We start from the raw sequence: 27,655 nt of genomic DNA on the forward strand, positions 1-27,655 counted from the left end.
TGCGACAAGATGTACATTACATGCTTATAAATGTTGTACAGAGTGGGGTACCGTACTCTAGTGTACCCCAGTTCACAGTAGTGTCTCAGTTTTATTTACAATTAGTATTAATAACTTTATAACTTTTTTAATTATAACTTTGAAAGTTTGCAAACAAAAAACTTAGTATCTGTAAACCAATTGGATGGAAATTTCCAACCATATAGAGTCCACTGATCTAGCCTCACAGTGCAAAGGCGTGGTGCACTGTCTGCCTTGGACAAAAGACAGCATAAGATCAAATTTAAGTGTAAAACCTTAAAAAAAACCCAATGTCCCAGCTTCCAGGGACAAATGCAAAATATTTGTGAAGTGTGTTTATAATGACTTCTAAACCAACCACTGGACGACGATGTTTTTAAGAAAAACACACATTATCAAAGAAAGTTTTTTATATATATTTTGTACAGTATTTTCTATAAACCGGGAAATGTATTAATTCATGAAATATTTTTACTGCTTCTACGGGTTTTTACAAGTATTATACTTTTGTTAAGTTAAAAATAATATTTGTTTGCAATTAAAACTTGTTTAACTACGATTTTCCCCTCTTTAACACCATTATTACATTCCATCATGAATAAATTGATTAAGAGTTCAAACTATTATTTTCAGATTAATTAAAGAATATGGTAGGATCATAAAATTTACGTAACAATATGAGAAAATGAATATATGTATTATATTACGTCTTAAGTTCAAAGAATTAAATATCAAAAAGTTTTTTTTTACTTATTTTTGAGGGTCCACTAGACCCGCACCAGCGTAAAAAAACGAGAGCGTGCGCTTAAGGTTAAAACCAATAAAGGTGTGCAAGTGTGTTTATTTTTTAATAGATAAACCTTTGGACTTACCAACGTCCACCCTAACATTCTTCTGGTTTGAAATTTCAACTTATACCTGATAATAGATGTACTGACACTGATAACTACGTTTGATCCAACTTCTCTTCCAATTCTCAATTCAGCTCACCTTTTTGAACTTCAGCAATTAAATGTCTTAAACAATGACCTGCAGTTCTACTGGATATGGTTTTTTCAATGTTGGAGCATGTCGAGGTTACTCAGGCTTTGGATCCTTTGGTCCCCGTTGAATCACATCTCCCTTCCCTTAACATCAAAATTAAATGCCCCGATACCCGGGTAGATTAAGGTCAAGAAACATAACATACAAGCTATAGACATACAAGAGCAACAAGGAAAAATATTCAATAATCTACAAAATTTGGAGTATCCACTACTGAGTTGTGCTGACGACATGGTATCGTAATTTACGGCTTTTTGTTCTGAGCTAAACTCCCTAATAAAATCATTCACTTCACTGAAATGTCTTGGTTAATCTACATTTTCTTGTTGGTTTTCTCAAAACTTGAATAGAATAATTTTAGAAAAAAAACTAAAATACTTTATATCGAGATTACAAAAGAAAGGACTTTTAACTTACAAAAATATAATGGATTTCTGCTGTCTACGGACCCAATGTAAAAGAGCTCACTCAGATTTGCTACCAAAACTACATCAATCGGGTAGAAGACTCCATGTAAGAAAATATTAAAGCCTTCTGAGGTCACATTAAGTAAGAACACCAAGAATACGTCCAAGGTTTTCTGTATATATTTGATGTACCTAAACTGAATGATGAAACTGCCGACACCCATCAGCACATCTGCAGACTTTTTGCCAAACATTAATTTTCTTGCCTGTCTTTAGTCCGTGACAAAAACTCTTTCGGCCTGAGTGATTGATGGCCTATATTTATCGTCATACTGCAACTTTTCATTTATCTAAATTCTTCATAAAATAAATACCCCCACTGCATCAAAGCTTTACAAACTAGCTTCTAAAATGGTTTTCCTTTTTTCATACGATCAGCTTTACTGTTATTTAGATGGAATATGTATTATTACCCTGCTAACATGTTTTTAACATCATCACTAAACTTTATTACATTTAATTTAATCTAAAAACCACCAATGCTGTTAAAGGAGTTAGGTTACAAATACAATTATGCATTTCATGAGTAGTCTTAATATTTCAATAATGGGGTGTATATTACCAGACATACAACATACCGTGTGTAGATAAACACAAAAAAGTTTTCATCATGATGCAATAATACTTTTCCTTTACTCCAGTTAGTTATTTTTTGCCCCAAGGAGATGAAGTCCCTTAAGTCACACAGCGCATGAGAAAAACTACAATTACATCAGCAAGAACATTCTAAAATATTAAAACCAGATTAAGCTGGATTTGTCTAAACCACTTTTTTGTTATTCAGGGTGGGAAAAACAAAAGTATAGCTAAATAAAAACACATATTCAAATTGTGGTAGCTATTTTATTAAAACATCTTTGAAATATAAAAAAGGAAGACAAATCTTAACAATTATTATATAGGCCTACAGTTAACATTATAATAATACTATTTAACAAACTAAACAATGCATTTTAGTTTTGAATAAGAAGTTTTTAGAAATTATTGCTGAAAGTAAACATCCTTATTTTTTCCAGTTATACAGTAAATTAATCTACATCCTAAAATATGAGGAAAATTAATATCATTTTAAAGAGGGGTTATTGTACAGTGTATTAGCAGTCTACCTAAAGTTTCTAAATTTTTATTAACTAATATCACAATATATTTTATCACGGATTTTAAAACTTGCATGTATTTATTTGACTTTAACTAAACAAAATATTAAATTGAACAATTAATGCACAAAACTACAACCATCCTTTGAATATATATTAGATTCGGAAAAAAACAGAACATTTTAAACAGAAAATCATACTAATAACTGCAGATTATTTATTCTAAAATAAGCATCGTAGTAAAACATATAAAAATGCAAAGATAAAGATCAACAGTTGAATAATATTAAATAACAATCATCACTCTTAAAACAATAAACTAATTGACAAACCAACAAGTTATAAAATGTGATAAATGGATTTTTGTTAAGATAGAAAACAGTAGACTCAGAAAATAATCACACACACAAGAAATATGCAAGATGTGAAACATCCTGTAAATGAACAAACATTATTGGATAACGTAAAATCAGTGCTTAAAATCATCAAACAAAATTCACCATATTTTATACCTATTCAAAAACTAACTGGTGAATACTAAAAATACACACAAAAGGAAAATCAAAATAATAACATAGGGACGTTTCAAGCAATCAGTGAATTTAACATTTCAATAAACCAAAGATTTTTTTTATTTATTGTATACCTCAGAAACAAATAGTGTAAAAGAATCTATAAAATAATACTGTTGATTTCACAACTTAGTAATACTTATTTATTCTTTTGATTTGATTTATGGATGAGACTTGGCTGATTAAGATATTGTTTACTAAATGAATACAGTTCAGTGATATTACTTGAAAAATCACATTACAAGGGCTTAAATTAGGTACACAAATAACAAATTAATCAAATCCAAAATGTTGAACTTCAACTTAAGTTAAATGTATATTGAAATTAAAGCAAATTTTGCTTTGAAAAGGTCGACCACTAAAAATAGCAGAGACTAGTATTCAATTACAAATGGGTCTCAATCCTGGGATGCCAGTCAGTTTTTATGTAACGGCTTAATTACAGGGCCTGGAATTACAGGGTTAACAAAACCAATAGTACAGTAAAGCGTCGAATATCCGAACGTAAAAAATCCTAACCGCTCCTAGTTTTAAAATATTGAATTAGCACAGAGACATCAGATGTTTTACAATTTTTCGGGCCATGCAGTCAGCGCCCGGTGGGGAAATGAGTGAATGCGCCGAGCCAGTCAGTGTTTTGTTCGTTTCCGTAGTATAAACTCTATATATTTTTTCAAGAAACAAACTGCAGTAATGTACCGAAAATACCTAAGTACAAAAACCATTGTTTTTATTTTATTTCCTGCATTATAGAACTGTATTTTTAGTACTGTAGGTCTAATTGTGTGTCTATTAGGCATTTCTAGGTTATGTTTGAAAAATGAAAATCTGAACAAATTGATCATCTGGTCTACCTACCCAATTGGTTCTCTGATTGTTGACTCTCTACTGTATTTCTATTTAAATATTTTTTTGTTAACTTGAGCAGTTTTCATTATACTCTGTTCACAATATTTAGGCGGATTGAAGGGAAGTTCCCCCACCACTTTTTTCTGCTTGGATAAGTGTTGCAGCTATTCGTTTGAACAAATCTCAGACGATTTGAACAAATCACTTGATGCAAAGGGTGTGCATTCCAGGTGCATTGAAGTTATAACTGGGGTTCCCCAAGGCTCGGTCCTTGGTCCCCTACTCTTTTTGATTTCTGTCAATGATTTGCCACTTAGTATTGAGGGTTCTCAAACCACAATGTTTGCAGATGATACAACGTTCCTAACTGTTCACCCTGATCTCAATAGATTAAAGTTATCTGTAGAACATACAATGAAACAAGCTGGCGATTGGTTTAGTGCCAATAAACTCCTTCTTAATGTAGACAAGACACAACACCTAGTTTGCCATACTAAAAACAAAAATTTGGGCCCAAGTGTAATTTGTAAAGAGGTTAGGCCCATAAAAGTTCTGGGTGTGTTGATTGACAGCAGCCTTTCTTGGTCAGCTCACATTGATTTAGTATGTTCAAAACTGTCAAGAGTTATTTATTTAGTGAATAGGTTAAAAACTGTTGTTTCTGAGAAATATATCTGAATAGCATATTTTGCATTTTTTCAGTCAGTGTTAAGCTATGGTCTGATTCTCTGGGGTAACGGTAGTAATATAAGTGATGTTTTGTTACTTCAGAAAAAGGCACTTAGAATAGTAACCAAATCAGCTCTCAAAGCCCATTGTAGACCTTTGTTTATAAAAACTAGGATATTGACTGTCATTAACCTGTACATATATGTGTGTTTACTTGATGTTAAATTAAAATTAGGAGACTTGGCTGTTAGAAAAGATTTCCATTCTCATTACACTAGATCCAACTCTCTACTTGAAATTCCGTCCCATAGACTAAGTAAATGTGCCAGTAACCATTCAATCATGAGCTTAAAGTTATTCAATGTATTGCACTCTGAGTCAAGAGCGTTGCCTGAGTTGGTTTTTAAAGATAGGCTATACAACTGGCTTGTTGAACATCCTTTTTATGAGATTAAAGAGTTTTTTGATGTAAAAGTTGTTAAGTTTTGATGTTTAATAGTTTATCTAGTATATTCTCCACCCAGCCTACAGCCTTCTTTTTACTTTTAAACTTTTAAATTTTTACCTGTTATTGTCTGTGATATTAGCTTATTAATCTAGTCTGACTTACTGTGTAACCCTATTTTACCATAATATGTGACTATGTCTATTGCAAGATTGTTTTGCTTAAGGACAATAAAGGATTTCTGATTTCAGGTGTGAGCTATGTTTTAACGGTACAACCAAGACATGGAGGGGATAGATTTCTTCCCCTAAAACTGCCTAAATTTTGTGAATAAAGTATAAACATGAAATGCAAAGAATGTATTTGATATGGCAAACTTAAGGTGACAAAACTAAAATAAATTTGTTTTTTAATAATTTAGTGTTGCGTTACAATTTTTAGCAGTTTGGTTTTGGATAGGTACCTATGTTTTTATTGGTTGTAGGTTTTCAATTATGTTCACTTTAAGAAATAGTCTTCAATTGAGTAGACATGATCACTGTCTCCCACAATTCCAGCTAAATTTTGAACATCTCCCATGATCAAAAATCAACATTGTCCCTGAAATGGTGAGTTCAATGTAAAATTTGTAAGGCCAGTTTTAAAACATTAGGGGCTCAAACAAAGGGACTCCACACACATTTAAGAAATAATAATGGTTTTAAATTTGAAATGACTAAAAAGGGAAATCCTAAAATAAGAATCCCAGGATTGATCCTGGGGTTTGATTGAATCCTCGAGATTGAGACCCCCACTTATATTGTACCTTTTGGCACCTTAACTCAAAGGATGCATTGCACGACGTCCAAGTGCCACGACGTCCAATAATATTTATTCAGTGCCACGACGTCCAAAACATCATTTTTGAGTTGTTGCACGACGTCCAAGTGCCACGACGTCCAAAAGTACAGTAACTGCCAAAAATATAGTCTTTCTACAAGCTTTGGACGTCGTGGCACTTGGACGTCGTGAAACAGCGCACTATAGGATTGTAAAAAAGTAACATGTGCACGACATCCAAAGTCTCTGCCAGTTGCATGACGTCCAAGTGCCACGACGTCCAATAAATATTTGACTGTTGCACGACGTCCAATATAGCTCAGCGCTGTTGCACGACGTCCAAGCTCCTTCATGATGACCGATTACGATGACCGGCTACTTGCCGAACAGTGTTCTCTCGTGTAAAATGCTTATGGAACGTTTATTAGTTATATATACATGGGTGTATGTTCTTGTTCAGAAATATATATACTATGAATATTTGAACCATAAATTGAAACATCATAAAATAAAAATAAACATTAAAAGAAAAAATAAACAAGGCTATAGTTGGAAAACTATAAGGTTTACATGGTTTGAAAAATGATGACTTTTTTTAACAACCTATTATGTTTGGAGTGGGCTTTTAAATACTTATTTTTTCAAGATTAGATGAATGTACATTGATCAACATGATCTTTGAAAACTATTTTTTATACCCTCATTTTAATTTGTAGTAGTATAAAGAATAGAATGCCTTTTTCGAACTGTTTTTTAGGCTTCAATTAAATGTTCTTATGTCGCAAATATGTTTATTAATAGTATTCACTTAACATTGACTTAATTTTATTTCAATAAATTTTGTGTTTGTGTTTTGCTACACCACTTATTAAACTGCAACCAATGAGAATATCATATAAATAAGTTGTACACAGGTTTATTTTGTTTCCCCAACACTAAAATACAACGCACACGAATTGAAAATGTTATAGGTTTAATAGTACTGTAGCGAATCGAATATCAATAAAGTTAACGTATAACAATAAATTTACATATTCCTAGATTATAATCGAATGTGCTTACGAAGGAACACCACAACCTCAAAATTCAACATACAGTATATTTACTCAAGATTTATTGTTTTCATATAGCACAGTTGATGTTGCCGACTAGCGTGGGAGCGGAAGTCCTGATAAAGGCTGGTTCTCGGAAAAGTAATAAACTTGTAGTTTGAATGAAACATTTTTTTAATTTTGTACAGGATTCATGGGATCCTCATTATCAAGTACAAACTGCAAAATGTGTGTCGAAGGTCTGATTAGACCTTCAGCGACTGATCCGTTTTTACCTTCCTTTAATTTATTCTTTTTCATGTTGTGCTTCATGTAACATACAAAGACTAGAGAGCCGCTCATGCCCTCGACAAATAAATTAACATTTTCGCACAAATACAAATCAATATCGTCATTAGACAAGAATTAAAAAATAAAATTTATAAACAAAACCTACCACGGCATATTCTTGAACAAGTGTGCCTACAAACCTACGATAAGCATGTTTGTTATTATAATACTTAACCTACAAATGCTATGACTTAGGGCATACCTGCTTTCCTAGATAAAACATGCGAACTAATTGCGAGTGCGACGTGAACTTAGAAAAAGACTATATCAGATATAGTACAACAAATCCTTAGTACCAGTTGCGAATAATTTGACTTGAGCTGGCTTGAGTCCATGATTAACTCTGACTCAAAAAATCACTAATTTTCTGAGCCAGGTGATGGCCAAGTTATCCAGACTTCCGGGTTATCGAGACCCGAGTTTGCGGGACTCTACTGTAATAAGTTAGTTCTCAATGGAAATAAATAAATTCATTTAATCATTCATTTAATTTGCAACCAAAAGGTGAGTGAGCGTAGCGAACGAACTTCAACCTGGAAGCGAGTTAGCGCAGCGAACCAGCTAACCTGAAGGCAAGTGAGCGGAGCGAACGAGCTCCAACCTACAGGTGAGTGAGCGTAGCGAACGTACTTCAACCAGGACGTGATTGAGACATGCGAACGAGCTCACTTGTGAAGTTAAACGGGGCAAAGCCCGCGGGTACAGCTAGTAGATCATAAACATAAACAAATGAAATAACTAAGTAATAAGTAACAATCATATACTAATGAAATTACATTAACATATGGTTTGACAGCTACATTTAAGTAATGTAAAATAATGTTTACATTCGGGCTAGTAACATCATTATTTTAAATTTATAATCCTTACCCTCTCTGTTCTAATATTCGTGCATTATTTAATACTAGGTGAAACCCGTCGAAATCAACGGTTACTTTCAAGGCTTACGTTAATTCATCTAACTGCGATTAATTGGGTTAAATACACATATTTTGAGCATTTAGCATTGTTTAAAGAGTAATAAGTGTAAAAAAAAACCAATAATGATATTAACTGCATTAGTTGCCAAATATAGTTGATCATTCAATGAATAAAATATTTCCCATACCGTACGCCATCGGAGTTATTATTAGTATGTTATATGGTAGAATATCTCTTCCTTTGGAAGAACCTTTAAATAGTATTAAAATCGTATTGGTGGATCTTTTGTAGTTAAACACTTCCGTGATTTCATCAATGTAATATGATTTTATATGAAAAGAAAATATTTTTTGGGAAGACATATTCTAACTTCATAATGGAGGTATATCCGTTACAGTGTAAGTTTGATTTTTCCTTCGCGTCGCGTCAGTTCATATCGTACTTCTGTGCCAATGAATGAACCCTCTAGCACAGTTTTGAGAAATTGATTTTGGGGTTACTTTTTAAGCTGGAATTCCTTGACATGGGGGTTGTCAGTTAGTTGTCTCAGCCTTATCAATAACATAAAGTTGTCAATATAATCTCTCTATGGAATGTTAGGTGTAGTGGAATACTTGAAGTGAAGTTGACTTTTATTCTTGAACTGTTAGGGGCCACCGAGTTCATATAGTCTTGCGGCTTCATTGGCAACAAATAATGCAAATGACATAGCAATGGGACATTTCCAAAAAGCAAAAATACCGTAGATTGGCAGTTACGTATATATTGACGTTTACATATTGTTAATCAACGTATCTTATAAAGGATTTTGTAATCTAGTTTAAAAGGAATATGACCTTTCTGTCATGACAGTAGCTGCTTTAATAGTATTTCCTTTTGTACCATATTTTACAGCCAAAATGTCGTGTTATTTTTCAATGATGTTACCTACTCAGTGCGCCAAAGTCCGTAATATAGGCAGGCGCAAATAATTTGTCAAGATGGGTACAATTTTAGGCAAGGTTTCTATGTTTGGATATTATTAGACACGATAAGAGCAGATATTTCTACATAAATATTTGATATGTGTAGAATAATATGATCAAATGTAGGCAAACGTGGACTATTCATACAACAACTTCTGTATCCAATAGTCAATGGTAGAATTCAGTAACTCCCAATAAATGTGTGTTGTTTGAAATACAATTTAAAAATGAACAGCTGTTTCGTTAAAAAGTATTATTCACATGGCCAAAGTGTAAACAACTCTGTGGAGGGATCTTTAAAGGCTTCTGGGGCAGAGTCCTAAGGGATTTTGCTTAGTTTTTCTTTTAATAACTCATCTACAGACCAAGACACCCCTACCAAGTTTCTTCGCCGAGCCGTTCTCTCAAATTTAGTGGGGGCAAAGTTTCCAATTAAATATTTAGATTCTCCCATGTTAATCTTATGGGAGAAACTCTAACTTTGATAGCCTGTGGGGCAAAGCCCGAGGATTTTCATTACAGAAATTAGTGAAAGGGGGCGTCTACACAAAAAATTCTTTATTTTGACACGTCGTTTGTAAAAATCCGTCCATTATTAACGGAGGAGTAGTGTTTCGTAGAAATTGCCTTCACGTATTATACGTATATAAGGATGTTTGAACCAGCTGTGTGGAATTGTGAAATCAAAATTCATTTGACAGTTTACATTTTTAAATTATGTAGGTTTGCTCTTGTTACCATGGATACCATGGATTATGTAAAATACCATGAATTGTATTCTTTAGTTGGGAAATAAACATCATTTCATTTCATTTTTTTTTTTCATTTCACCATCAATCATTATTTTAAAATCTCTTACCTCAAATTTTTGAAAGCCCACGGGACAGAGCCCTAGGACAATAACGAAGAGGGAATAGTTGTATAATATGTATCCTCGGAGCTGTAGCTTCACTTGCGTGCAATTTGAGCCCAGTCGGTTCAGTACTTTTTGAGATTCTCTCATACAAACACACAGACACACACACACAAACACACACACACCACCTCTTCTTTATAATAGTATAGATAGATAGATAGATTACTATTATAGTATTATATATTTTCTGTGCTATGGCTAAAATACGTTTTTGAGCGAAGCGAGCGGAGCGAGCGTAGCTCACTTTCCCTCACTTTGTAACTTCTTTGTAAGAGCATCAGAATGTAATGGCTTGACCAATTGATATGAAATTTGGCCAACAGCTAAAGAATACTGAGCACAATGTTTTGGTAAAAAATATTTGCAAATTTCCTTCTGGATTTTATTTTACAGGTCACGCAATTTCGCTTGTTATTTTAATGTAAGTTGAAAGAAAAATTATATTGGGTTTATGACATATGGGTTTATCTTGTTTTATTTAAATAAGATAAACATATTATGTTAATTGTTTGTAACTGTTTTGTTTACATTTCAATGTTTACTTTCATCCTAGGTTAAAGTTAGTTTATCAATGGAAGTAACAGTTTTGCTATATTTGTTTTGAGCATGGCTCAAAGACCACGTCGTAATATTAGTCCAGTAAATAGAGGTATGTTAACTTACAAACGGTCCGGTAAGTCTAAATTTGTTATATGTTGTCTAGGATGGTAAGTAGTTGTTTAAGGCTGCGCTCTACCCCGTCTGGCGCGCGCAAATGTAAGGGTATTAGTTCTTCCTGTTTGTAGCCCCAATTGTGAACCGATTTAAAAGATCTTGGTGTCATATTTTTCGTTAAATGTTATTGTAGGTATCCCGTTTTTTAAAATTTTGATAATTTAAAAAATGTTGGGCTCACGGGTTGGTGAAAAATGTAAACAGATATTTAAAAACGGATTTCGGCATTGAAATCAGCGTGAAAATCTGGTTTATAATGATGGGTCACAACGTTATCATTGCATTTGATTTTCTTTATTTATATCTAATATGGCGGATTCAAGATGGCGGCCAAAAATGAGTTCCCTATGTAAATAAAGTACTAACCACCCAATAAACTTCGGTGGTCGTCCCAAGTCAATATCTCACAAAATTTTGAATAAAATATTCATGTGGTATATTTTTTTCAAATTTGTCCAATGTTGAGAAAAGCCGCCATTTTTATCGTGATTTTAGGAGAATTTCTGTAGACCGATTTTTGGCAACTTTTAGTACGTCACTCTGCAGACCCATCACTACAAAATAAAACCATAAAACGTTTTCTTCCAATTTTTTTACGTTCCCTGTGTCAGTTTTTTTAGTTTGCTTGGACTAATAGAGATTTGTCAAAATAACAAAGAAATTGACGTTTTATTGTACAAAAATTTAAATATTTTCGTATCCATAAGTCTTAGAACCAAATTGTTATACTTATTTTATAGGAAATCCAATTGTCTACAACATTGTCATTACATATATTTCGCTAAAACGAACCAAAACGGAGATATAGGCGAAAATCTCTAGAAAGTACAGATTTTATCGATTTTTCAATATGGCGGCGGGCGCGGAGGGTGGAGAATTGTGCATTTTTCATTTTAAACAACTGCTTACCATCCTAGACAACATATAAAAAAATTAGACTTACAGGACCGTTTGTAAGTTAACCCCCCTATTTTTGTCTCTAACCAGATTGATAGGCAGTTAGCTAATCAATTCCAACATGAATTAGATGCACAAAAATGTTACACTTGCACTTACTGTCATCGCCAACAACTAACAGCTTCAAACCAATCACCGATTTGTTCGCGTTGTCGTTCAAATGCAACTAAATTCACGGCGTTAAATAATATGGATGAGTCAAGTGTCCCGAACGAATTAACTGACCTGACGATTGTAGAACAAATGTTGATTGCACGAGTACATCCTGCTACGCCCATTTACAAAGTACAAGCAAATAGTCAGGATGGCCAGTTTCACTAAAAAGGTACAGTATGAACTATCAGATAAATTTGTCATTCTTTAGAACTTAAATAATATCGGGCAAACAGTGAATCTGTTGAATGGGAACATATTGTAGGTTGTTAGCTGCTTTAGCCATTGACAATCTTTAAATAATGCTTCGCTCATTTATGCGTCTAAAGTGTAACGGCAGACCACCCTATTTATTACTGCATCAGTTGGAGACACTCTCTGAATATCTGCTTCAACCATTTGTTGTCAAACATTGTTCTCGTAAAATAGTGAAATTATTTTTCGTATGCACTAATAGAGCAAGGTTTGTACTAAAAGAAAACCTTCTTTTAGTTTAAAAAATACATGTTTCACAGGAAACATTTTTAACCATTGTAGTAACACCATTATAGCTTAAAAAGTTGATAAGTGATAGTTTACATAATATTTAGCACATTTGACGGATAAACATTTTTTGAATTCGTCATATTATAAGTGTATGAAAATTCATATATCTGTGTATCAATATCTACTTATCTCATTTCTGTTCAATGGAAGTTATACAATTTCAATGATACCGGTACTTAAATGGGAAGTCTTACAGCTGTTATAAAACTGTGCATACATTTTATCTTACGAGTAAATTTGCTACCAAGTGATATAGTATGACAATTCTATTCTACTGCAGTACTTAGAATTCTACCACTACTCACATTAAACCTACCATATTTACTTTTGGGCTAGTGATTAATTTATTGTATTAATCATACAATATAGTGAATAGTGTAGTCATTTATTTATTTCGTTTCTATGACATAGCTCTATTTTGTAGAAATCAATTATGCAATCATAACAACAGAAATACTGCATCACTACATTTTACGGTGACATAGTATTTATTTTACATATAAAAATTTAAGCTAATACAATAATTAGTTCAATTAGAATCATTGAATATTGAATAATTTAAACATTAATCGAAGACGAAGCGGTTGACAACTTTCAAACAGTTGACTAGGCCTAGTTGCCTTCAATAATTGCAATACGAACTGTATGCACTGAGGTCGGCAAACAGTGTTCACAGTGTGCAGGGACTTTGGACGTCGTGGCACTTGGACGTCGTGCAACAGTCAAATATTGATTGGACGTCGTGGCACTTGGACGTCGTGCAACTGGCAGAGGCTTTGGACGTGGTGCAAATGATACTTCTTTACAATCCTACAGTGCGCTGTTTCACGACGTCCAAGTGCCACGACGTCCAAAGCTTGTAGAAAGACTATATTTTTGGCAGTTACTGTACTTTTGGACGTCGTGGCACTTGGACGTCGTGCAACAACTCAAAAATGATGTTTTGGACGTCGTGGCACTGGAAAAATATTATTGGACGTCGTGGCACTTGGACGTCGTGCAACACTCCCAACTCAAATTTTTTTACGTTGGCAAGTTGAGGTCTTCTTTTATAGAATTAGTTACTTATGCTTTTGGCGTATCTGAAAATGGAGTTTGATCATAAGGTCATAAAAAATAAAAATAGCACTGCTATTTTCCCCTAGGAATACCTAGGAATGGATGAAAATAGGGAAAATCTTCAGATAATAGATTTATGATAAATCAATCTCAACGGTAGAACCTCGATTAACTGTCAACCTTTAATCAATACTCTCTGTTATCTGTCACTCCGCTACAGTACATAATTACTTTTAAATGCGATTTTATTCCACTGTACGAACATTAAACAAGCACAACATACAAAATAACAGTTCTTTATTACTACTGTATACAAGTAATTTAAATCTATTAATGTATTATTCACTTGTACATGTATCAAAACTCAAAACCTTTTAAATCAACTTACGTTCAGGTTTATAACAGGATTTCTGTTATCTGTCTACTTGCTTATTCGTCACGCTCCCGGTCCCGAGGGTCAATAGAGGTTCTACTGTATATTGATTTCTCTTTAATCTAACTCTGAAGAAGGCAAAAGGACAAAATATCTGTGTTACATCGTGTGACCTTTTTGTGTACAGATTAACTCTCATTTAAAAATCTTCAATCAGCCATGCCACTTTCCCTTAAAATCTTACTTTTACTTTTGTCACACGCCTGATTCCATTAACACAATTTAAAAAACCAGAATAATATAGTACACTCTTGGGCAAAAACACACAAACATCACTTTTCCAACCTGTTCTGGCTAGTTCGAGTGTTGAACACGCGTCCAGGGAACACCCTGAGGACAATGGTGGAGGTGTGCTAATGTCACCGAGCCGGGTATATGACAAACAACGACAACTGAAACAGGCTCAACAGACAGCCTACGATGTTGGGGTACTGAAAATGACACAACACGGTTAATCTTTGGAAGATTTTAACTATAAACACTTGGCTTGAGAATATTTGCTCTATTGTTAGACTCGTTTGCTTACCTTGAACTTTTCTTTAACTTAATAATTTAAAACTCTCTCTATGCATAGTAAAATGGAGAAATCCTCTAAAAATTAATTAATGAAGGATAACCAAAAGTCAAGGCGATGGAACAAATGTAACAATAACAATAGAATAATGGTTTCAGTTGGATAAACTACATTAAGACAATTTTAAATTTATTTTAGGAATCACAAGCATCAGTAAACCTTTGTGCTTTAAAATTTGATATACGTAAACCTACAAAATTTCATAATTTTCTGTATAAAAGATTAGGTTTGTATTGACATTCCAATGTTTAAATTAAATTGATTCAAAATTCAAAACAATTTTGAATTTGTATCGCACGTTTAATACCTAAATTGTTTCAACAATAACCAAAACCAATATCAATTAAGACATTTTATATTACTGTATCATAAAAATCTTTTTGATATTTATATTGTAGAAAATTGATAAATCTAGCTTTAAATAGTTTCAGACCCGATAACTATTGCAATAACTATAACGATTGAATTGTATAACTATTGCAATTGGAACTAGCAAGTCTAACAGTAGTCATTTATGTAGGCTAATTCATTTATTAACAAGAGGATTAAGAGGAATATTATTGCAAAGATTGAAATGTATAATTTATGTAATAACATACCAATTTATTGCCACACAACGGCAAATGGTAAATATTAATCTCCGTTGTCTCTTTAAATAAACGTGTGAGGACACATTTTTACAAATAAATTCTTGATCAGCATAGTACTGGTACCTGTTATTAAATTTACGGAGATTAAATAAAAATACGTCTAATAACACTTCAAACCTATATTATTTACGCCTATGCTGTTAACTTACAAGACATGGTAGTGGTGATCGATTGTGATTAAACACTCCAATCATCATGAGACCCGTTAGGCGAATGAATGTCATGACATTTTTAGTTACTTTGCTTACATTTTTTTCAGTGATCCGAGAAAAATAATGGTAGGTTAAATAAAACTTATAAATTACCTGGATGATCGGATTTTCCAATATAATGCCATACAGGAACCATTGAAAAGAAACGAGGAAAGTCATCAAGATCATTGGGAATGGTAAACTCTCAGCGCTTTTAACCCTCAGTACATATGCCTGGTAACAGAAAAATGTCATTAGTCCTTCAGCATAATCAGTAGGCTTAAGTAGTCAGATGAATCCAGGCCTACGCCCTTCCTTATGCTCCTTTCACACTATTAGGTTTTCTAGGTCGAGTTTACTGACTGTATGGCGAGCCTGGGACGGTGGAGTCGTCCTGTGGTCCAGCTACTAGGAGGTCACGAATTGTGGATATTTATAGGCATGCACTGTAGATGCGATAGGCCTACTCCCTTGTGTGGATTAACGTCTGCACTAATACTAATAAGTACTACGAGTTCCGCAGTGCTATCCTGATAATTAGACCAATTCGTTAATTACAAGGCAAAAATGTGGTTCGGATTCCACTATAAACTGTAGGTCCCTTAGTTGCCATTGGCTGTATGGGCTATTAATTTACATCTGTGTCTAAGGAACATGTTTGCCTTAGTCACTAACAAGACTACAAGATCGCGCCACTCATCCTACACTTATCTCATCTCCATTCATATTCATACCTGGTTTAAAATACCTCCATTAGTATGGTCGCCATTCCATAAGAAAGTATAAGGCCGGGCGCACACCAGATGCGGCACGGCACGTCATTTTGCCTTAAGGTGACTTATGCGACTAGGTTTCTATTATTTCAAATGGGGGTGCCACACACATCAATGGGAACGGCAAGGCAAGGCAAAACAGCGCCGCACGGCGCTTTGTACTGCCTTTTCAATTTTCGTCTTTCAGGCAAAAGGCTTGAGGCAAAACAATGTGCGCATGTGTGAGGATCGACACCACGTTCAGCGTAGTGACAGCCCCTGTCAAAATCAGTGTGCACTTCCAACGATTAGTAATTTTGAAATTTTTCCGGATCTGCTCTTAGTTCTGCAATGAATGGTTTCATCCTTTTTTGGTTTATGGGATGCACCCACGATTCTCTGTTAGGGAAATCATCCATTACACTCATTAGGTACCATATAGCAGCTATGGCAGCAGCCTCTTCTTCGCTTTCTGCATCCATTCTCACAAAATGTGTAGTACAAAGTGTCACAAAAAACCTCACAACACACAGTATCTCACTTTACTGAAACCATGGGATCGACCATGTGGGTGCTCAAGTTGCCGTGCCGTATGCATCTCAAATTCCATCGGGCACGGCAAGGCGAAGCAAAGACGTCTCACCTCGCCTTGCCGTGCCGTGCTGTATCAGGTGTGCAGCCGGCCTTAAAGTAAAGCCGTTTAGGCCAGTGGCGTAAATAACACCCCCGCAACAAGGGGAAGGAGCACCGAGGGCTAGGGGGTACTAAGGTCTGATTGTCACCGCTCACTGCAATCGCAGAAAAAAGATTACTTTGTTTTTGTGACCGTGGGAGACCAAGATGATGTACAAGACCGAAGAAGATGTTCATGATTTTGCAGCAATCAGGGGAAAGAATTACAATGTTTCCGTTACTGCCAGTGACGAAGATGATATCTTTAAGACCGCCGATGATGTAAAAGTTCATGCCGCGATCATGAAACTTGATGATGATTTATCCATGACTAAGGGAGGCGCGATCAACAGGTCTGCGAGATTTTTTTGGATTTGGCTGTGATCACGGCTTTTGTGGGGATAAACAAATAAAACATAAATGGTAAAGTTTTGATGGGGGGAGGTGCACCATACACTTGTACTGCGAAGGGGGGGGGGGGTGCTGCTCAATGTACTTACGCCACTGATCTAGCCTGAAGCAATGTGTAAAATGTAATAAATTATAGGAAGGGGGTAAAGGGTAAAAAGTTACCATGGCTACAGGGTTTTTGACGTAGTAAAGGGAACAAAGAACGATCAGATTTCAAAACCCAAATCAAAACTACAAATTGTTGGTTATTACATTCTCATACCAGATTCGTGAGTGGAGCGCTGAAGAACATTATGGTGGTGCTGCACGCTACCAGACCTAGATGTGTCCTGGCCACAGTTATATCTGACACCCAGTAGGCATAGAGCCTCACCGACACCATTACCATCAGCACTGCCATCACCTGCTTGACAACTGCATTCTGAAACATACAAGAATGACAACTGTTGTTCATCTATAATGTGTAACATATTTACTGTAGTTTACAACTCTTAGACGGCAACATATTGTGTAAAACTTGTGGTGTGTTGCTAGCCTGGTGGTTAGTGTATGAGAGTGTTTGTGTGAATAGGAAATCCTATCATGACCAAACAATGAGTTTCTTTTTCTTTCACAAATTGGCACTGGAAAAAAAAACCAATGTAAGCATTTGAAGGTAACAAATTACAAATTTTAACCGAGGTTCTGAAACAAAATTTCTTAAATCGATACCGTTGGAATTGTGTGACAGCTTTGTCACAGGTTTGGGTACAGTGGAACCTTTCATATCTGGCCACCATGGGACCGAGCCTTGGCCAGATAACAATTTAGGTGCAAACCAGCCAATTAAAAAAACCATATAGTTTATCCCTAATAAACTGTAATCGATCAATTCAGTCAAAAGTAGTGTTTAAGTCTGGTTTTTTATTATAAAAATATAAATGTTAGTAAAATCATAGACAAATAGAATAAAAATAGACTGTCAAAGGAAGGTTCCTCGATGTGCCGCTAGAGCGTGCTCGGTGTTTGATTCACTGCCTAGGGGGCGCTGAGATACGATTGTGACCGCTCACTGCAATCGCGGAAAAAAGATAACTTTTTAAACTTTACTTAAAAACTGCTCTTCGCATATGCAACTAGCAGATGCTGTGGTGGTGTGCGCCGTAACTACATGGCACTCCTAGCGGTGGACGCTAGAACATATGCTCACCGCAGCACTACTGTCTATATTTAATTTTTTTCTCTATGGTAAAATCAATGAGCATTTTTTATCCATAGAAAAAATTGGGTTTTGACTAAATATAACAATTAGCCCATTGTACTGTACAGATAGGCTGTGAGAGCATTCAAGTCGCAAGGACTAGTGCTTGCAACTAAACTACGCATTTGTGAGCTGTACGAAATACCTCTCAGTACTGACTACTGAGAAAGGCCGGATAAACTGTGGACCGGTAAAAGCAAGGGCAGATATGAGGGATTCCACTGTAATGAGGTTTACGGCTTAAAAGCTACACAGAAAGTAATTTTAATATTTCTACACTACATTTAATAAACTTGTGTAACGCTCAGTTAACCAAGAGTACTGGTCCCATCGTTGAAGTTAACAGTAAGCTCAGGTTCAAGTTGTCATTAAAAATAGGCGTTAAAAATTATACTTGCTAAAATTCATACTAACCTTACGCAAAGTGTAGGTGTAGAAAATAAATATGTAGCACATAAATAGTATCGTTCCAACACTGTTGACTAGGACAATACTGGAGTCATCAATCAACAGTCCGTAACTTAACCAGAGGCCACACCTAGGCAAAACAATTACAATTGTAAAAGATATGGTATTAGATTAGTTACATAGGACTATAATTGTAATATTCAGTATTTATTTGAATATTAAGGTTGCATTATGATGGCATTGATGTTTGGGTAGGGAAGTCTACCAATGGTCAAAGATAATACACAAACATGCTATATTTTTGTACCCACATTATTCATTATATAAAAAGTGAAAAAGTGTTTTATTTTTACCCTATCAATTATTGTTTTTTTTTTTTTTTACTTTCTCCCCCTATACCATAGTATATGGAGAAAGTATAGTTTTCGTCAAAATTTTCGAGTTTGAGTTTTGAGTGGATATATTCGTTTTGGGTCCCCCTGGACCCAAAAATGTGGTTTTCAAAGTGATGTCTGCGTGTGTATGTCTGGATGTGTACAGAGCTAGGGACTACACCTGTGGTCCGATTTCGATGAAATTTGGTATGTAGGTTCTAATCCATGGTATCTCCAGGCGTTTTTCCATTTTTTTGAAATTTTTATTTTTAATGGGGATTTTCCTATAAAAACCCATAAAAAACTGGAAAAATAAAAAAAAATCTCAAAAATGGCCCGAACAATTTTGATAAAAATTTAGTATGTTGTAGCCCTTTAAATTCTGAACAAAATTGTACAAATCCCATTTCTGTAAAAATTACGGTTCAAGTAAATTATGTTATTTTCCCATAAAAACCCCATAAAATAACAAAAATAGGATTATAAAAAAAAAACCGGTTTTGATTTAACATTGTATGTTATGGTCCTTACCATTTTGATAGTTTTTTTCATTTTTTATAAATTTTGATTTTTAATGGGGATTTTCCCATAAAACCTCATAAAATAACGGAAAGTCGGATTTTCCCAAAAATGACCTGAACGATTTTGATAAAAATTTTGTATGTTATAGTCCTTTAAATTCTGAACAAAATTGTACAAATCCCATTTCCGTATATTTACTCTCACCGTTTAACATGATAAAGGTTGTTGACAAACTTATGGGAGAAAGTATGTGTCAGAATGCTGATACCGTTTATTTTTAGATGAAATCAAAAACATTATATATATTGTGAAGTTTTAAAAAAATCTTGCTTTTGGATAGACTAAATTTTTTAAATAAAAAAAAAAATTAAAATGTTTTGACTTTTGACGATTGTCATGAACTTTGTACATAGTTTTAACGACAATTTTCAGTTTTCGTTATTAACTTCCCACCTAAAAAAAACTTAAATTTTCAAAAAAAAATTTTTTTTAACGTTTTTAAAAAACCTTTGAAATCTTTTGTGAAAAATAAAATGTACGTACGACAAAAATCCGGCGACAAATTGCAGACAAGATACATCACTAGTTGTTCCTTTCTGGACGAACTTATTGCACACCAACCTGAAAAAATCAATGCAATATTACTGTACTAATTTCTTATGATATAACATCTTGAGAGTATTAATTGCAAAACAATGAGACTTCTAAGTACACTTCAGTTAACTGGCAGTTTAAAAAATCACTTAAAACAATGATCATAAAAAAACACCGCGCAACGCGCAACAGATTTATCCACTGGTTGTTACAAAAAGTAATAGGTAACAAAATTTAGTACACACAATTACTTCTTGGTCACATTTACAAGATCATGATAAGCAGTCTGCGATTTTTTAAGGGTTGGCATAAGTGATGGCTGATACCAATACCATTTTTTAAATAGTTTTACAATATTTTCTGAATGGATTAGTTATACTACTTCTTTTAAAATATCCTTCCATTCTTTACTACTATTTCTTTATGTCCTCCCATATAGTATTTTTAAAGTAATGTGTTTTTCAATTAAAGAAAAAGTTAATGCAGCAATCATCAGTTAATGAATCATGCATCTGACATAAAAATATAGGTATGGTTTTAAGGAAAAGCAGCAAAGATAGTTCAACAAGATAAGGCCTGCCATACACGTTCCGTCCCGGCCTCAAGGCCTGGCCGAAGAAGAACTGCACAGTTTGGCCGGAGTCGTGACCTCCCCACACACGCTCAGTCCGGAACTGCACAGTTTGGAGTTTTTCAACTCTTTTCTAAAACGCACTTCTTAAATTATTTATTTTTTTAACCACAGTGTCCTTTGTGGCTTTTGGGTCTGCCTTCTTCACAAAATCCAATAATTGTTGATAGGCTGCTTCCCTCATTTCCCTGTTATGGTACTCTTTACTTTTAATTTTCTAGATGCATTCGTGACCTCGGTATTTCTCAATGAATTCCAGTGTGAAGAGGTAGACATGATTAATGTGGAGTACTAACGAAATCACTACACAACACTACAGCGCCAAAATCCAAAAACTATACCAACAAAACAACAAACAACACAGCTCCGATTATGCTTTCACCAGTAGTTGACTCACAATTTAGAAAGGATGCGAATGCGATAATGCTTAAAATTTATAGGGGGAGGGGGAAGCAGCACTGTCTTGGACTGCGGGATTTGCCATACACGTTCAAATCGGCCTCAAGGCCGGGCCTGGCCGGATGTAACGATCTGCCTGAAGGAATCGACATACACGTTCAGTTTTTCCTTCAGTCCAGGACTGTACAGTCCGGGACTGAAGGAAAACCGGAACGTGTATGGTAGGCCTTAGGTACCTAAGATATGAGGGCTCAGGTTCTTCATCTGTACACAAAAAGGTGTACACAAAAAAGGGATGTAACACAGATATTTTGTCCTTTGCCTTCTTCAGAGTTAGATTACAGAGAAATCAATATAGTAGAACCTCTATTGACCCTCGGGACCGGGAGTGTGACGGATAAGCTAATAGATAGATAACAGAAATCCTGTTATAAACCTATACAGTAAGATGAGATGACTCAATAGGTTTTGGAAGAAATTAGTCCCTGTACAAGTGAATAATACATATTTATATTTAAATTTCTTGTATACAAGAGTAATACTGTAATTTCGTATGTTGTAATTGTTTAATGTTTGTTCAGTGGAATAAAATCACATAAAAAAAAAACTACTTGCTCGATTGTTGTAATAGCGGTAATTTTCAGGTTGCGCGATCTTCGCAGACGTGTTGGGTATCGGTATCGGAATAGATTTTTGACCAGCGATTCTCAATACCGATTTCCAGGTATGGGTGGTACAGTATCAAGAATCGACACATCACAAGCTAGCATTATAACTTACGCGCCAGATAAGAACTGTAGAATTGTGCTGATTGAAGCAGTAGTTGCAATCATTTCTTTATGATCAGATAACTGGAACCCTTGGCTCAAGTTTCCTGGACCAGGACCTGACAAGGAAGAAAATTAGTTAGCCTAGTTACTTACATCGATACATTATAAGTAGCATTGACTGTTAGACTTTATTTTTTTTTTTAAGTTAAATGAACCACTATGATTGTCATCCTGACAAACCGATATGAGATTAGAGTCACTATTACTAGTTAACAATAAGTTGTCCTTTCAGTCCTAGGTTTGATTAAGAGTTAGTGTATAGCCTACAACAGAAATCGTTTACTGATTACATCACACTATGTCACATCCTCTCTTCAATAATATCTTACCTAAATTATGTCAAAGAAACAGGTGGAGTAATAAGTTAGTTCAATAATTGTTTAGCACTCGAATTGTTACCAGTTTGTTGTTGCCAATCGGAAAAACAGGCTTTTAAGCCAGGTTAACACGATACCAATTGGTGAGACTGTTGTCTTCGCCAATTGTCATCACATGATTGTTGATGGCTACCGCTAGTTGTCCTCCTTGTTGTCCTCAGTCTATCCCCGGAGACCACTGAATTTTAGCACGATTGTGAGGGTATTTGGTAAGGCAGTTGGCATGAAGAGTTTACACGAAGCTAATAATTACATGCCAGTCAGTTGTCTTCTGACGATTGTCTCGCCTAATGACATCGTGTAGACCCGGCTTTTGCAAAGCATTTTAAAACAGTTAATTGTTTGTAAGAAGACCCAGATCGATTTGCCTAAAACTTTTTTCAAATTGAGGTAAATTTTATATCGTACATTATTATGTGATCATGGTAGTAGGTATGTGGACCTGAGAGCGAGGAACGGAGGTTTCCGGTCTGAAATGTGATCATGGTATGTTAAGATTAATAAAATGGTGTGTTACCTAAACTTTGTGTTTGATTTATACCAGACTGCAACAAAATACTTCCTCCAAGGCATAAAAATAAAACCCTTTGTTATATAACCGGTGAAATAGTTTTTAAAGACTAGTGAGAACATCTAATTGAATTAATTAATTACATTGAAATTGAAGAGTATAAAATTTATACTCTTTTAATTTAATTTAAAATAGTAACAAATTTCAAGTATTTGGGAGTCATCCTCACCAGCGATAATGATGAAGAGCTAGAAATACAAAATAGATTAAACCTAGCACAAAAAAGTTTTTCGGCCTGTCACAAGTTACTAACTTCAAAAATAATATCCCACACCACCAAACTCAGGATTTATAAGACAATCATCAGACCAGTTCTCCTGTATGGTTCAGAAAATTGTATCTTAAGCAAGAAATCAGAAAGGAAAGCTATTGTATTTGAGAACAAGAAGATTTTGAGGAAAGTGTACGGACCGATTTTTGAGGATGGACAATGGAGATCGAGACATAATTGGGAACTTAGAGAATTATTTAAGGATCCGGATATTGTCGCTGAGGTACGGAGCAGAAGACTGAGATGGGCAGGGCATAATCTAAGAAAAGATGACAACTCCCTATCAAAGAACATCTTGAGGAATAACCCAGAAGGTAGAAGACCCCTTGGAAGACCGAAACTTAGATGGTTCGACCAAGTGGAGAAAGACCTGAGGAAGCTAGGGAGAAGGAAGGAAGATGCAAGAAGCAGAGACCTATGGAGGCAGTGTGTTGGGGAGGCCAAGTACCATCTAGGGTACCAGTGGCCACAGCAGTAAGTAAGTAAGTGAGAACATCTAAATAAATATGAGGCCTACCAAATATTTTTGTAATTTTTACCACTAAAACTGACCTGCATCAGGGATATCAATGAAGTCCAGAGACATGCTTGAAACTCGGGTATATCAGCACAATACTTTTATATCAGCACAAGGAATCATCACCAAACTGAAAATTTGACAAAGTAACTTATTTGAGGCTGTACAATTTAAAACTATGGTAAAAAAATGAGTAGCCTACCTACCTACATGAATAAATTAGTAGGCTAAGTTAGCCTATATATCCTACTAATATTATTAACTAGCGGTTACCCGGCATGTGTTGCCGCGCTAAGAACTATTATTTTAAATGGTAATTTGTTCTTTACGACAAATAATAAAAATGTATAGGTACCTACCAAAAACAAAAAGAAAATATTTATTTTAATTAATTGCCAGTGGATAAACAATGTTTTTGTTTTTTCATTAGGTGTATTAAATATGGTAAGTCTTTAGGCGTACCTAGCACCACCTGAGCTTTCAACATATAAGCTGTCCGTGTGAAAAGCATGCATTTTCTAAATTTAAACCGGCAAGTCAGGGATTGGCCTTGTGCCTTATAATGGTGATTACGATCAAGCAAGTCGCAAAGAAAATTTTAGTCGCTTGAATTCAAAGGGTAATTCCGATGATATCATTAGTACCGTACGGTATTCTTCGGATAAGGGATATTTCTTCTAAACTTACCACTGATAATTGTTGCTTTGATCAAGTTTGGTGTCATTTTTTTAAAATCGTCAATCTGGTTCCGTTGCACAGCTTGGGTGGATTTAAGTTTTGCATTGGTTTTATTGGTGTTCATTCTTTTAATGGCCATTTTGCGGAATAATACGGCCACATAATATATTACCGATAATGTCACCAGATAGAGGACACTTTTACGGACACGACAGTATTAATATTATGTACCCGGGTGGTAAGTTAGGGGCTAAGTTAAGGGGGTAAAGTCAGCAAAAAGTGCTAGCGCCCAGAAAAATCTATTGCTGGCCATTTTGCGGAAAAATACGGCCACATTACATATTACCGATAATGTCGCCAGATAGAGGATACTTTAACGGACACGACAGTATCAATATAATGTACCTGGGGGGTAAGTTAGGGGGGGTTAATGCAGCAATAAGAAGTGCGCGACCCTTAAAAAATCTATTGCCGGCCGTTTTGTGGAAAAATACGGCCGAATAGGTTATTACCGATAGTGTCACCTGATAGAGGACACTTTAACCGTGTTTCAATCATCACAGCTGTGTGTTGTTAATATTAAAATAACTTATAGGCCTAACTAATATTTTGCTGAAAGTATAAATAATTCTATTAATTCAGTAGACTATTTCAAGTATTTTACTTAGTAGGTCTAGTCTTTCTGTTGTCTACTCTACTCGTCTACTAAACATGTTATTGAAATAGTAAATAATTCAAAACTAACAGGCATTGGTCTGCTCAAACAAAACTATCAGTCTACAAACATATATTAGTCTGTAAATTTACAATTTAAATAATGGTAAGAACTACAATTTTTAATAATAACTCACAACTCACACTTCTGATGATTGCAGTAGCATTAAAGTAGGCCTATTTTTCCGTATATTTCCACAAAACGGCTGGCAATAGAGTTTTGAAGGGTCGCGCACTACTTATTGCTGCATTTACCCCCCAGGTACATTATATTGATACTGTCGTGTCCGTTAAAGTGCCCTCTATCTGGTGAGTGGTGACACTCTCGGTAATATGTTATGTGGCCTTATTTTACCGCAAAATGGCTAGCAATAGATTTTTCCAGGCAAGACCACTACTTTTTGCCGACTTTACCCCCCCTAACCTACCCCCCAGGTACATGATATTGATAGTGTCGTGTCCGTCCTCTATCTGGTGACACTCTCGGTAATAAATTTAAAGTACGTGGCCGTATTTTTCCGTAAAATGGCCAGCAATAGATTTTTTTCGGGCGCAAGCACTTCTTATTGCTGACTTAACTTAACCCCCCTTAACTTACCCCCAGGTACATGATATTGATACTGTCGTATCCGTTAATGTGTTCTCTATCAGCTGACACTCTCGGTAATAACCTTTTCGGCCGTATTTTTCCGCTTAACGGCCAGCAATAGATTTTATCGACTTATTGCTGACTTTACCCCCCCCCCAACTTACCCCCCAGGTACATGATATTGATACTGACGTGTCCGTTTAATGTGTCAATGTGTCCTCTGTCAGGTGTCACTATCGGTAATAACCAACGCGGCCGTATTTTTCTGCAAAACGTCCAGCAATAGATTTTATAAGGCGCGCGCACTACTTATTGCCAAGTTATTGCCAGGTTCACACAAGTACTAGGCTAGGCCTATTCTACTCCTACATCATAATACTTAGGCATACTGGTGGAAATAGCCTATTTCAATATTTTTACCTGAAACCCCATTTAGGCTAGAACCAACCTGAATTCTCATGTTTTCATAAGTAGAGAAATAACAAGTAGCCTACTTTGAATTCAGTTATTAAATATAAAATTCAAATCTGTTAACTTATGACACTATGAAATCGATAGGTTTGTTTTAACAACTAGTCTACATTCTACAAGAACAGAACTAACTGAAAAGTCGTGTTGTTATGTTATGCATGCACTATGCAGACAGTTGAGTTAGCATAGCAGCCAAGAGCCAAGAGCCATCAGGATCAGATCAGCCAACGTTTGTTTTTCTGCTCTGCTTCTGCTGCTGTTTTTTCTGATCTTGACAGACAAAGTGAACTCAGTGCTACCAGCCTTGTCCATGTTGTTATTGAAAAACACTACTGTACTAAAGTAAATTTAGTATTAAAATAAATTATTTTACTGTTGATGAAAAAGTTTTTGGAAAAGTAAGAGGTTACCAGCGTTGCCTGAATACATAACAAAAGAAGGAAAAAGATGAATTTAAAATTCTTTGAACCTCTTATCAGCATAGAGTACCTGAGATCAACAAATTTTGGCTTGTTTCAATCTCATTTGCAATACGGTCATATTTTATGGGGTCACTCATCACACATATCATCCGCACTATTGCCGGGGTGGGCCCTGTGGAGCACTGCAAACAACTCTTTGTAAAATATCGCATTTGCATTTTAGCATGGTTTTCCAGGTCACATAGTAATTTTTGAGTGGAATAAAGTTGCAACTATGAGCAAGAGAATTAATCAAACTATCATGCATTTTAGTGTAAGGGTTAATTTTCCCTTACAGTTTATTTTAGTTGTAAGAAGTAATATTTATTTTGTGAAAGAATACACGTTTTATTTTGTTTCTTGTCTTTAATTATTTCTAAGGCCATAATAAGCCCAATTGTTTAGTTAGAAATAGAATTATTAATTTATTAAAATTATTCTGGTATTATTGGTACACAAATATAACAATGGAAGTGTAGTTGAATAGTTTGAATGACAATAGTGTCAGGATTAGGGAGAGAGAGAGAGTGAGAGAGAGAGTAGAGTTAGAAGTAAACATTGAGGTAGCGGCCGAGCTTAAAAGTCGTGCGGCAACACATCTGGACTACCGAGCCTACCTCCCATACCTGACCCCTACACCCCCTGCCACTGGAAGGTCCTATATAAGCAGAAGCATTTGGGGCACTAGGCAGTTGATGTTGGACGTCGGACAGCTCTCAAGGTATGCAC

The 27,655-nt window shown here is 35.2% G+C and overlaps 1 protein-coding gene across 2 annotated transcripts; it reads right to left on the reverse strand.

Annotated features, from left to right (window-relative positions):
- Nucleotides 1-13,573: 13,573 nt before the first annotated feature.
- Nucleotides 13,574-26,641, reverse strand: LOC128992648 (sugar transporter SWEET1-like). Of its 2 annotated transcripts, none has more exons than XM_054416333.1 (8): nucleotides 26,443-26,641; nucleotides 24,049-24,143; nucleotides 22,228-22,333; nucleotides 20,367-20,444; nucleotides 18,934-19,057; nucleotides 17,542-17,700; nucleotides 15,559-15,678; nucleotides 13,574-14,460 (listed from the first exon to the last, which is right to left on the reverse strand). In XM_054416333.1, the coding sequence occupies exons 2-8, from the start codon at nucleotides 24,080-24,082 to the stop codon at nucleotides 14,389-14,391; spliced, it is 693 nt and encodes a 230-aa protein (XP_054272308.1). In that variant the 5' UTR covers nucleotides 24,083-24,143; nucleotides 26,443-26,641; the 3' UTR covers nucleotides 13,574-14,388. The 2 variants fall into 2 exon arrangements, with proteins under 2 accessions (XP_054272308.1, XP_054272309.1); XM_054416334.1 differs by having other exon boundaries at nucleotides 26,415-26,641.
- Nucleotides 26,642-27,655: the final 1,014 nt, after the last annotated feature.

Source organism: Macrosteles quadrilineatus, unplaced genomic scaffold (genome assembly GCF_028750875.1).
Source record: "Macrosteles quadrilineatus isolate MER2022 unplaced genomic scaffold, UCM_ALF_1.0 Scaffold_4__1_contigs__length_99947679, whole genome shotgun sequence".
NCBI lineage: Eukaryota > Metazoa > Arthropoda > Insecta > Hemiptera > Cicadellidae > Macrosteles > Macrosteles quadrilineatus.

Coding starts and splice junctions, on each gene's coding strand:
- LOC128992648 (XM_054416333.1), bottom strand. CDS start 24,082: ATGTCTCTGGACTTCATTGATATCCCTGATGCAG. Junction 19,058..20,366: donor TTTGTCGCCGGATTTTTGTC/GTACGTACATTT, acceptor TGTTTTGCCTAG/GTGTGGCCTCTGGTTAAGTT. Junction 14,461..15,558: donor TGGAAAATCCGATCATCCAG/GTAATTTATAAG, acceptor TGTCATTTTCAG/TACCCCAACATCGTAGGCTG.